Source organism: Barbatula barbatula (assembly GCF_947034865.1).
Source record: "Barbatula barbatula genome assembly, chromosome: 24".
Taxonomy (NCBI): domain Eukaryota; kingdom Metazoa; phylum Chordata; class Actinopteri; order Cypriniformes; family Nemacheilidae; genus Barbatula; species Barbatula barbatula.
The window spans coordinates 16,850,651-16,862,847 of record NC_136787.1 but is presented as its reverse complement, the minus strand read 5'-3'; the positions used below and the strand labels follow the sequence as shown (position 1 = coordinate 16,862,847).

The 12,197-nt window shown below is 38.3% G+C and overlaps 3 protein-coding genes across 3 annotated transcripts; 2 read left to right on the top strand and 1 right to left on the bottom strand.

Annotated features, from left to right (window-relative positions):
• Positions 1 to 46: 46 nt before the first annotated feature.
• On the bottom strand, positions 47 to 5,792 carry ccdc62 (coiled-coil domain containing 62). Its single transcript, XM_079448791.1, has 13 exons — positions 5,160 to 5,792; positions 5,033 to 5,073; positions 4,660 to 4,794; positions 4,204 to 4,396; positions 3,901 to 4,067; positions 3,692 to 3,793; positions 3,444 to 3,615; positions 3,189 to 3,305; positions 2,926 to 3,014; positions 2,429 to 2,529; positions 1,297 to 1,414; positions 948 to 1,160; positions 47 to 821 (listed from the first exon to the last, which is right to left on the bottom strand). The coding sequence occupies exons 1-13, from the start codon at positions 5,218 to 5,220 to the stop codon at positions 807 to 809; spliced, it is 1,524 nt and encodes a 507-aa protein (XP_079304917.1). The 5' UTR covers positions 5,221 to 5,792; the 3' UTR covers positions 47 to 806.
• denr (density-regulated protein) lies at positions 5,792 to 8,628 on the top strand. Its single transcript, XM_079448792.1, has 8 exons — positions 5,792 to 5,932; positions 6,647 to 6,754; positions 7,009 to 7,028; positions 7,168 to 7,252; positions 7,441 to 7,551; positions 7,774 to 7,890; positions 7,982 to 8,121; positions 8,343 to 8,628. The coding sequence occupies exons 2-8, from the start codon at positions 6,658 to 6,660 to the stop codon at positions 8,385 to 8,387; spliced, it is 615 nt and encodes a 204-aa protein (XP_079304918.1). The 5' UTR covers positions 5,792 to 5,932; positions 6,647 to 6,657; the 3' UTR covers positions 8,388 to 8,628.
• Positions 8,629 to 9,320: 692 nt separating this feature from the next.
• Positions 9,321 to 10,316, top strand: LOC306889405 (hydroxycarboxylic acid receptor 2-like; the record flags this gene model as incomplete). The annotated part of the gene is made up of 1 exon (XM_079448300.1): positions 9,321 to 10,316. One exon carries the CDS (start codon positions 9,321 to 9,323, stop codon positions 10,314 to 10,316), a length of 996 nt encoding a protein of 331 aa, XP_079304426.1.
• Positions 10,317 to 12,197: the final 1,881 nt, after the last annotated feature.

The following is a 12,197-nucleotide window of genomic DNA, read 5'->3' as shown; positions in this document are numbered from 1 at the left end:
CTTCACACACATGCGAGTTTCCTCTGACGGAGAGATAACACGCAACCAAAGTGTAGCAAAACAAACTTTATAAAAGATTTCATCTTTGCTCAACCCACCTTAGTTTCAACATTTGGGTTAATTTTGTATGCATTCACATACAAGCCCATCCATTCAATTTTGCTTCATTTTCTTATTTCTATTAAAAGAAATACAAAAATAACAACCACATTTATATTGTTAAGCCATTTTCCCAAAATCATGTAAATGAAACGATTAAGGACAGCGCTAAAGTGCTTTAATTGGTTATTTTAATAGTCCTGAGATTAGGGATATATACCAAGTTTCAGTGGCTTTTGAAATGGCTGTTGTCTCCTTGTGTTTGGTAAAGAAAGTCTTTATTGTGAGAACAGGACTCACAAGATTTCAGTTGTAAAAGACAGTGATCTAAACTAGACACATATCACGCATCGTTCCCTTTCCAACCAGACAGGTTAGATGACAGCCAAACTCGATCGTCAAAAGCAACCAGCAGCTTTTCGCCATCTTGTAGGACAGGTTTAACACTTGAAGAAAATAGTTCATAAATAAATCTGTCCAGTGAGAGGTAGTGCTTTCTGAATGCTCAGCAATGATTTACAAAGAAAGTGTCAAAAATAACACTGTGAAAAACTTCACCAGTTAAAATATTTTTGGTTTTTCAATACTCTTCTTTGCTTGTCGAACTTTATTATTTTTTTTAGAAGCAGTGATGATAACAGGGGTTCACAGATCCACGTGGCTCTACAATCCTCATCTCCTCGTTGTAAATGTGGACATGCTTTGAATTACGAGTCACTTTCCTGTTAAAACAACAAAGAAATGTCATTCAGACACAAGTGACTCTTTAAGCATCATTTACATTCTGTTCAAAGATAACCCATCATGCAAATGAAGTCAGTGACATCATGTCTTTTAAAGAGACATACCAAGCTTCTTTTGCTGTCCTCTTGACTACGGGTGGAGGACTGGGAGTGGGGACTGTCGTTGTCGTGGTTACTTTGGGGTTGACAGACAGCATTACTGTTTGTGGGGCTTTGCGCCGGGCTGACAGGTTTCCCGGATGAGTTTTCTAAAGTTGCTACCATTTCCCGAGACTCGGCCAGCAAACGCTGCAAGCGACTCGTGGAGCTGTAGCCCTCCTGCACCGCACGCAAATACATAAAAACACATGACATAAGGCCAGATTGATAAAATTTACAGGATTCATACATTGTGAAGCAGTGCTCCGATGATAAACAAAATACACAAAGTATGTGCTGTGAAAAGGTGGGCTACCTCATTGCCATAGATCTCAATGCATAATGCAGATTCGTGTAAACGACTGGGGCCACGCCCACTTTCAGGTAAGGGGGAAGGGCAATCCAAGTGAAGACGGCTCAGATCTGTAGCGCTACTAAATGAAGCGAAAGGCATGATTATTTTTTATGGCAACAAACTTGCGTAACTTGCAATCTATAAACATAAATACATTTGTTGGCATCACTTTACATTTTAGGACAATCTGTGAAATTTTATATAAAGGACACAAATACAGTCAAATTCTTTACAGGAAGCTGAAATTCACCAAAGGTGATGTATTTTTTCTTTCTTAAAATACTTTCTCTGATCCCTAACTTAATGCATAAATAAGAGCAGCTGCTGTTCTAAACAGACCCTTTGTAATTCATTTTCCACTAAAAACGTGAGCACAGGGTCTTAAAGAATTGTATCAAAGCTAGAGAATCATACCAGAACATTGTACTGACATCCACGTCAACAACACACACAGGAGTTTGCGTGTCTGGATCATAGTCAATGACAGCCACAAAATCCAGACCAGCCCCGGGCTCACAATACACATGGTGAGTTTGAATGTCTGTTGGGTTACCAGACTCATTACAGCTGTTCTCTTTGGCTGGGTTTTCCTTCTCTGTCATCTCTTGTTCACAGATGGTACCCTGGCTCACTGCACAGGTGTGTTTAGCACACATGTTGTTTCCTACACCATTTCCTACTGTTGCTTGTTCTGTGACTTTAGGGTTTTTTGTACGGTCAAAGTCACATTCCAAGTCAGTCTGTGATTCTGCTTCAACGGGAGGATGCTGTGTAAAATCTGAAGGAAGATTTCTGCCTGTGCTGTGATTCTGGAGGCTGGATATCAACCCTGTGTCTATTTCTGTTTCCTGTTGATCACTGTATTCTATCACATGACTGGCTCCTAAACCTGAATCAGTCCTACAAACACAACAATATTCATATCTGATGATGTCTGCATCAAAAGTCTTCAGTGTTCTCAACCTATTATCTTCTGTAACGTAACATATTTAACCAGGACGTGAAGTTTAAGTAAAGGCATGGAAAAATAAGAGGGTCGTTTCAGAGGCGAAGCACGTTGTGTTGGAACATATAATATTTATATATTTCTCACCTCCCAAGTGACCTTTGAACCTCATGATGTCGCACTGTCTCCCTGACACTCTCCAGGTTCAACTTCAACAGCTGTAGGTCATTCTGCTGGTTTTCACACACCTGTCACAAAAACAAACATTTTTCATCTACATCACATACTAACCAGAAGTCACGAGAAAACAATGTAATCCAGCGATCATTATAGTTGATCGTATTTATAAACAATGAGTGATGTCAAAAGTATTAACTTAACTGACAAGGGCACTGAAATAAATTAAGAACAATTAAAGGCAACACGAGGCCAACAAAGGGTTACAGTCTGTTTCAAAGCATGTTTAGAAAAGACCAGTCAAATGGTTGATGTCATGGAAAAAGAATGCAGTTGGTCTTAGAGGGGTATGCAGAAGAACCAGACAGCTGCGCAGGACAAACACATGGGAAGGGCAGAAAGAGTCTAGAAACGAATTCAGGCTGTCATTGGACATTGTGAATGAGGGAGTTTTGAAGCCCAGATACCTGCCGCAGACACAGCAGCTCCGATTCGGCTCGAGCTTGTTTTGATCGGGATAACTCCAGTAATTCATCCTTCCAGCTTTTATCCTCACCTGTGAAACACACATTAAGATTTACTTATAAAGATCTATATGAGACAGACTCACTATAAGTGACAGAAATTATTACAACGAATTGTAACAAATCATATGCAATAAACACCTATTTTTTGTACCAATTTAATAATGAGTGATTAATACTACACAAAACATCAATCCATGACATACTCAAAAGCTGAAGCTCGGCGGCAGAGAGATCTTTCTTCAACAGCTGGTTCTCTTGTTTCAAGCGAATGAGTTCTTCTGTCTGCCTGTTATTCTCCATGGTTTTCTCCCAAAATTCCGCTGTTCAAAAGAAACACGTCTAATACATCAACTTCACCCATGACAGCTTTTTTAAAGAGAGAGCGGACACAAATCGAATCGCCAAAGTGACAAATCACATGGTAGGGCTATGTTAATGAGGTAATAATCCCATCTCACCCGTCAGCTGCGTGTTCTCGTGTCTGCTCTCTCTGAAACGGTTTTTGTGCTCGTCTTTCTCTCGCTGCGCTTTGGTCTCACGCATTCGCAGATCATCCAGTGATTTCTCAAGTTCACACAGGCGACCAGAGAGTTCTAAAATGTGACTGGTTGCCTCAATCATATCTTTGTCCTAAAAACAAAATGAACGTTAACATTACAGAAGTCTTCAGTACATCCTCTTTCAGATAATTGATCATGTTTTTAACCTTCAGCCTGAGCATTGTATTGAGTTCCTCCTCTCGAACCTGCAGCTGTCCCACTTGTGATGACAACATCATGACAGTCGAATTCAGACTCTGGTTCTTCTCCTACAAACAAAAGGATGCTATTAATATACACTATTGAACAAAGGCATTGGTAAACATGGATGTTTTTAAATAAATGCAGAGTTGAGATATGAAGGAATTTTTTTTGCCTCCAGGCCTTGCTGGTGTCTGCTGGTGTTCAGTTGCGTCTGACTCAGCTCGTGTAGCTGCTGTTGAGTGCTGTTAAGTTCTCGATAAGCGTTCTTCTCTCTTGCTTCCACCACCTTCGTCCTCTTGCTAAGAGCTCTGATAATGTCATTACGCTTCTGGAGCTCATCTATGGACACAAGTGGGATCGAAAAGATCTATTCAGCTGATGTATGATTTACGAAATGACTGGAAACATAACTAAACACTGGATGTTTTCATTTGTTGATCTGTGATTTAGTTCTAGTGATTTTGTTTACTCTTACCCTCCAGCCTGGCACATCTCTGTTCCAGTATCAGAACTCTCTGACGGTCCTGCTCCCAGCAGAGAAGCTGCTTCTGATGGGCTGCAGCCATGGTGTTGAGCTCCTGGTCACGATCCTTCAGTTCTGCTATCAACAGCTGTATCTCCAGTCTCTGCCTCTGCATGGTGGAGATCTCGAATCCATGAACTGGTGTCTAAAAAGAAAACCACAAACAGGTTTATGATCATGGTTTCCAAAATATACCTATTGATACTATAAAATTGTGGCATTAACCAAAACTCTTATTGTTTTGTGGGCTTTTTAAGATGTTATATGTTATTCACAGCACTTTGCAAGCCATTAGTACATTGAATCAAAGCTAAAAATACATTTGACATTTAACTTTATTCTACATTGTAGATTTCATTAAAACATGATTTACAGCACTACACCAGTGATTTGGATCAGGGATATTACCTGGAAATCTTGCGATGAGTTAAAGGACAAAGGTTTTGAGAGGTTTTGAGAAGTGAAGCCGGCAAGTCTTGTTCTATTTGCATCTCTCGGTTTGGCTGAGGAAACCTCTGGGGGTTCTTCAGCACCAAAAAGATTCTGACACGTTGAAAGTCATAATGAAAACATAATCAGTTCTGTAAGTGTGCGGTGTCATATTTTTCCATGTATCGTTCATTTTAAGGAGTAGATTAGAACATATACACATTACGCAATATAAACAATGCAAACACACAAACAATACACTTTGATGCCTGAATTTGCCTGTAGATCATGAGAATCCAGCATTCTGTCAAGTGTATTTGAACCTTGTACACAATAAGAAAGAGAAACCAACCTTTTTCACAGGAGTACTGTGCCAGGGTTCCCTTGGATAGCCTGAAAAAGCATCCGATCAAATATTTAACATGTTTTGAATTTGTAAAGTTCCTGTCACTTCTAATATAGTTTGACTTTATCATCACCTCTCGACGAAGAGAGGTTTCCGAGTGTTTCTGAACCCCTCTTTTCTTTTTCTACATCCATCGCAACTCACACTGGAGGAACTATAAATACTGACAAAACAAAACTAACAGGCAAAACTTTCATATCACTTCTGCAGCTTCGAGGCGAACGGAGTCTCTTCTGCCTTAAGTGTTGTTGTTGTTGTTGTTTAATGATCATGACACTCGTTGTTTTTTGATTGTATTTGGAAATTTAAGTATAAACAAAAGTCAGAAAAAGTAACGGACCCGAAGAACCAACACATCCTAAAATCAAACCACGAAATATTTACAAAAGTGCAAATAAGTGCAGAATCGCTTATATAACATTATATTACAAATATAACATTAAGCGGGTGATCATTTTCTGAATTTTTAAACTGCCTGTTATGTCGCGAGCTCATCGGGCCGTGCCCGATTTAAATTCTTCCGATCAAAAACGATTAACCTCAAACCATTTATTTGAAATAAAACAAGCCATGTTAATTTATAAATAACTCGCATATGTCGAACTGAATAAAGGCCAGTGAAACAAAATTATTTTATTACAAGGAATGTACGCGATCAGGCATAATCTCAAACAGCCGTTGTTTCTCAGCGAGAGAGGCGCTGTCAGGACCCAAAGCCAAATGAGCAAGTGAAGGTGTGCTGAACAGTGAAACTCTTTTAAACATTAACAAGCATCTTCACGAGTTCATGTAATAATGATCAAGTCGTTACTAAAAGGCAAATAATAGTGAGATAATATCGACGGGGTATGTATGAGTTTGAGCGCGTGTCTGTTTTAGCAGTGCTGTGATTAGCAGTGCTGGCTAATGAATGGATGAATATTGAGCGGAGGCTGCATGCTTCACGTCCAGTTAACACTGCTGGTGTCTTTCAAATCACTTGATTACAACGCACGTGCGTACGTATTAAGATCAGATGACTCGATCGGACCCATTGAATCTGATCTTTAGTGTGTTTACCGGTTTGTTTAAACGGCCATTGGGGTAACGTATTTCTGTCACTTGTGTTATGCACTTGACACGCATATTTACGCGATTATTACCAAAATAACAAGATGAGAGAGTCATCAACGTGTTTACTGGTAGTAATGTATTTGAAAACGTTCTGTGGGTTGATCAATATGACGTGGAGAGGTCTTTGCAGTCAGATGGGCCTTGTGTTGTTATTATTGGAATAATTTTAATTTGTTTGCACACCTTGTAAGGAATGGCCTCACTCTTTTCTGAAACAAAAAATAAACAACAACTTAAATATTTGAGAGAGTGGTTCATTTCAGTCAGAACGCATTGTTCTATCTGTCATGACCTGTATTCTTGGATTGTGTTCAATATGAAAATAAAGGTTCATGTCAAATAAAGGGCTATAGAAGTGTTCTCATTTATAATGTTGCGGGAAATATAAACAACTGATTAAAGCGCATCATAGATGTTTTGTAAGAACTGTTTGTTGTCTTTCTGTAGATTCACATAACATGGCTACTACTGAGAATGCAGAGGGTTCACCAGAAAATAAAGTGAATCGGTCTGTCCCAGATGCGAAGTACCCACTGAAGGTGCTCTATTGTGGAGGTGAGAACATCTGTTGACGTACCTGTATCATCTATGTTAAAGACTTTGTGGGAAAACTAGATGTGAAGAAAAGAATTAGAAATGGCCACACAAACTTTCATCTCTGTAAATCTGTGTATGAAGTTCATACGCATTTATTCTGAGCTCTGCAGATTGTATTTTGCCGTCTGCTCAATGAAATGTTTGCTTATATTCACACATATTTCATGTGAAATACTAAACATCTAAAGTATCTATACTATTTCTTTTTTCAGTGTGCTCCTTGCCAGCTGAGGTAGGTACATGGTAGTCATGTGTAAGATTTCTGATTACAATTTCTAAATTGTTTGTATGTTGTAGTTTCATTTTGTTAGAAAAAATAGGGATTGATCTACTCGCTGAACTAATGAAATGTTTCCGCATCTCTCTGTTAGTATTGCGAGTACATGCCTGAGCCAGCCAAATGCAAACAGTGGCTTGAGAAAAACTTTCCTGACGTTTTTGCTAAACTTACTCTTGGTAGGTTTACCTTGGGATGGTATTTTCTTTTATAAACACCTTTTGTATAACAAAATGTCTTATATAAAATGCATTAACATCTTTTTGATATTTATCTTCTGACACAAAAACAACATGCACCACGGTTCTTTTTTGCACCTGATTTGTGAACACTTACCATCATCATCATCATCATCGCTATTGTGTAGGTACAGCACCCAAGCAGGAGATAGGAGGAGGAGGAGGAGGGGTAGGAGGGGGAGGTGCTGGAGAGGCGCCCCCTGTAGGAGAGGAAGAGGAGAAGAAGAAACAGAAAAGAGGTCATAATCTTTTACATTTGTAGAAATAATGGCACGTTTTCACAATACTTTGAAGCCCTCTAGTCTAGCTTTGAACCTTGTCATTTTTCCAGTCACATTAAACATTGATGTATAAAACAACTGCTTGGGTACTGATACAATTCTGATTAACTGGTTACAATTTAAGGCATGTCTGATTTGAACGTGTCTGGCTATGACAATGTTGCAATTTCTACTTCGCAGGAGGAAGAGGTCAAATCAAACAGAAAAAGAAGACTGTTCCTCAGAAAGCCACGATAGCAAAAATCCCCAGGGCTAAAAAGAAATACGTCACCAGGGTGTGTGGCCTGGCCACTTTTGGTAAGACCACTGTATTTATGAGATAGTACAAAAATATTTTTGACACATTTTCATTGTATTAACGTGTACGTGGTTTTGTGTTCTTCATCAGACATAGATCTTAAAGAGGCTCAGAGGTTCTTTGCTCAGAAATTCTCCTGCGGTGTCTCGGTAACAGCAGAGGATGAAATCATCATTCAGGGAGACTTTACAGACGACATCATCGAGGTCATTCAGGACAAGTGGCCTGAGGTAAACAATATCTAAACAGTTATTTTATCAACCAAACACTCATATTCAAAATAGATATTCGTGAATCTTTAAGCCCAAAACTCCAACATTTGCTGCAACTATTGTTGGATTTGCATCATTGTATTCTTCATTTTTCCCATTATATGTTTGAAGTCACCAGTATTAAAGGTGTTTGTCATATCTGACATTATCTCATTTTGAACCTCTCTGACTCTTGACAGGTGGATGACGACAGCATCGAAGATCTTGGAGAGGTCAAAAAGTGAAGCCCAATATGCACTTTTACCGAAACACGACACCGCGAACCTGGCCAAATGTACACATTTGACATAAAGCCCTTTTATATCTATTTTATTTACTGTATAGAGTTCCGTGGACTTGGCTTCATTGGGTTTTGTCAGTTTTCATTAGCCGCTTTGTCTCTTGGTTGCCAAAGGTCTGGAAGGATGTGACTTAAACCATTACACACGCAAACAATAGACTAATAAATTTCAGTCTCACTCAGTTCTTTGTGTATCGTTTCTTTTATTATAACCTATAATGCAACACTGTGACATAATAAACGTTAGAGAGAGAGAGAGTGCGCAAGTATATTCACATTTGAAATTAACTAGATGAATAAAAACAGTTTTTTCAAATGTAAAGATAATTTGTCTTAACATTGCAGTGAAAGATTTAGGATAATTCACCTGAAGTTGTTTCACAATGCAAAAAATATGATAGTAAAAAACAAGCCTTTCCTTTGTGTATTCTGTAAAATATCATGCAGATATATCTGTTTTTATTATCCGAACCTCTTCAGCAGGATCTAAACTTGCAGAATCACGCCCAACCGCTACAAACAACACAGTTTAGTTCTGTTAATTGTATTGTTGGCGTTTCCATTGTTTGCCTGTATACCCAAGTGTAAAGTATCTTGCTTAAAATAGTTTTAATGGTGCTTTTGGAAGGTCCCAAGGTAGAGAGAGATGAGATTATTAAATTCGCTGGAGATCCAAATGCCTCCCTAGACAATTTACCCACCACACCTGGGTTTTTGTTGTCCATGTGCATGCTAAAAACTTCACCATGTGCACGTGAACAAACATATTTAGAAAGCAGTCTCGGGGGAATCAATGCAATATACAATACTTATGTGAAATAGAGAAAAGATCTGAAGTTCTGTGAGTCTTGTCTGGTTTCATAGACGCAGCTGAACCATGAACAACTCTTCGAAATGCTGCACGTACGATACACCCATGTTGGACCGGGTTCTACCCCCTGTCATGTTCACGGAATTCACGTTGGGCCTTGTGGGAAACGTCCTCGCCCTCTTGCTGTTCTTCTGCCATAGGGACACCTGGAAGCCCAATTCTATTTATCTAGCCCACCTGGCTTTGGCAGATGTGCTGGTCCTCTTCTGTCTGCCTTTCAGGGCTGACTACTACCGCAGAGGGAAGGACTGGGTGTACGGAGATGCTTTCTGCCGCATTCTTCTCTTTCTCTTGGCCGCCAACAGGGCTGCTGGAATATTCTTCCTCACTGCCGTCGCCGTGGACCGCTACCTGAAGATCGTCCATCCTCTGAACCGCATCAATCGAATGGGTCTGCGCTATGCCTCATGGGTCTCTATTGGCCTGTGGGGTCTTATCATATCCATGACCGTCTACCTCTTAGTAGACCCACATTTCTACTTTCAAGGCAACCGCACTCAGTGTGAGAGTTTCAACGTCTGCTTTGGGAATAATGTACGATTTAACTGGCACAACACTTTCTATGTTGTTCAGTTCTTCGTGCCCACGTGTATTGTTACATACTGTACCACCTGCATTACGTGGCAGTTGAAGAGTAAGACGTTGGACAAGAAGGGTAAAATCAAGAGAGCAGTCCAGTTCATATTAGCAGTGGCTTTGGTTTTTATTATATGTTTCTTTCCTAGTAACATCTCGCGTGTCGCCATGTTTGTCCAGAAGCTCTGGTACAGCGAGTGCGAAGATTTCCGTGACTCAAATGAGGCTTTTAAAACGACGGTCTGTTTTACCTATTTCAACAGCGTGCTCAATCCCATAGTTTATTACTTTTCCAGCCCTGCCCACAGTGAAATATTTAGGAAATTCTGTATGAAACTTAAAGGAAAGAAAACTGGGGAAGACGATGATGAAAAGAACAATAATAGTCCTCTTACAGTATCATCTACTGCCTCTTTGACAAGTTAGAAAGTGTTCATGTAGACATCTGGTTTCACATTATAATCTTTATGCTTTGTGAGATATATATATTTATTCATAGAATAATAGTTGACAATGCATGCTCTCTATATAACATCTATTTGTGACGGTCTTAGAGGCTTAATAAAAAGTTGAACAGAAGAACATTCCTTATCTGAAAATAGAAATGCATCCATTTTGTACTTAACAATGTTTTGTTTTAATATAAAAAAATTGATCTATTCTATATAACTGTAAATCAATGCTCTATAAATGTTGATAGGAAATTGTTGACTGCACTAACAACATTCCTCTAGATCATAGGCCTAATGAATTCTCTGTTACTGGACAAACAAATTAAACAGATTAAACACAACACTTGAATAAAAGGTCTTATGGGTTTGCTTGAGTGATTATTTTTGCATTTAAGTGGACTGTATCCTTAGATACTGCTTAGGATATTGGTGGTTTTATATTTGATGTTCTATATTTTTATATACAAATATTGAAAAAAACATTACACTTGGTTTCTATAATGTTGGTAAATTTTCCATAAATATCCAAAAGTAGAAAAAAGGATCCGCACACTATCAAAAAAGGCTCAACTTAAGATACTTTTCATAATATAGAGGCCCAAAATTCACCCAAGTGCGACATGTGCAGCAAACCGTTTTCTGATATTAACCCTTCCTCAGTGCCATGTGGTTTAAAACATACACCTGCGCTCATTTATGAAATAGACATTTCCATAATCCACCGAATAGTCCATATATTGGTCTTACAAAATGCATTACCTACTCAAATAAATACTTATCATATAGGGACAAAGCATTATAAATAAAAAGAGCGATGCAAGATAAAATGTCCAAAATGTATGTACAGTATGTGTGTCCGTTCAATAAAAACATAATTCAACGGGGACACATTGACACGATCACAAAAATAATTCTTCGTTCAAATACCAAAAAGATGACCTGTGAAAAACAACTGCACTGACTAAAATTTTAAGTGTAGGAGAGATTTGACTTTCAAGGATTATTGTGTTTACTTTCATATAAGTTTTGTATTTTGAGGTTAATGATAGCTGACAATGTGCAAGATGATAAGATGCATACTCAGTTTTCATAAATGCAATCTTTGACAAATATGTTGTGAATATGTACTGCACGAGGACAGGTGAGACAGAGTCATGAGGGACTGCAGGAATGCTCTTTTGATGTTCTTGTCACGTGACACAAAGTTGCGCACAAACATACCATTTTAACAAAGGTTTAATAATAAAGTTCCTTGTTTTCACAAAAAAAAACCTCTATTACAATCTACAAACAATTACAACACCTAGACATTTTTTACTTTAAGCCCTACAAAAAAAGAATTTGAATTAAAAACACATTTTTGTATAAACTTCCAGATATCTTTTTGAATTACTCGATAGATGCTGAAACGTTTTGCTACAGGTACAGGACACCATTTTTATATTTGCACAAAATTTGGCACAACTAAATTACCAAGGAATAGTCTACTGTTTACAAATAGTCAAAGTACAAATCTGAAGTCTACTGTTTTTAATATGTGACCTTTGAAAACACAACCACTCTTAAGTAGCAAAGGAATTGTATGGGTCAAAATGATCTATTTGCCTTTCATGAGATCATGTTCCATGAAGATGTTTTGTAAATTTCCTACCTTCCTTTTTTGCACCCTCAGATTCCATAGTTTGAAATAGTGATATCTCGGCCGAATGTTGTCTGATCCCAGCCATTACAGGTTCAACCACCAAAACTTCTTTTGGATATGCATTCAAATTAAATAGAAATAACAATTTATATACATATATACATACACACACGCACATATTAATTTGCATATGCATACAATTTATATATATAT

Bases quoted from the DNA above. Each gene is read 5' to 3' on its own strand.
- ccdc62 (XM_079448791.1), bottom strand. From the start codon at position 5,220: ATGGATGTAGAAAAAGAAAAGAGGGGTTCAGAAACACTCGGAAACCTC. The intron at 3,794-3,900 runs GCAAAAAAAATT...TTTTGTTTGTAG, and splicing joins GACACCAGCAAGGCCTGGAG to GAGAAGAACCAGAGTCTGAA. The intron at 2,530-2,925 runs GTATCTGGGCTT...TTTTTGTGACAG, and splicing joins AGCTGCTGTGTCTGCGGCAG to GTGTGTGAAAACCAGCAGAA.
- denr (XM_079448792.1), top strand. From the start codon at position 6,658: ATGGCTACTACTGAGAATGCAGAGGGTTCACCAGAAAATAAAGTGAAT. The intron at 7,029-7,167 runs GTAGGTACATGG...TCTCTCTGTTAG, and splicing joins TGTGCTCCTTGCCAGCTGAG to TATTGCGAGTACATGCCTGA. The intron at 7,253-7,440 runs GTAGGTTTACCT...GCTATTGTGTAG, and splicing joins TTTTGCTAAACTTACTCTTG to GTACAGCACCCAAGCAGGAG.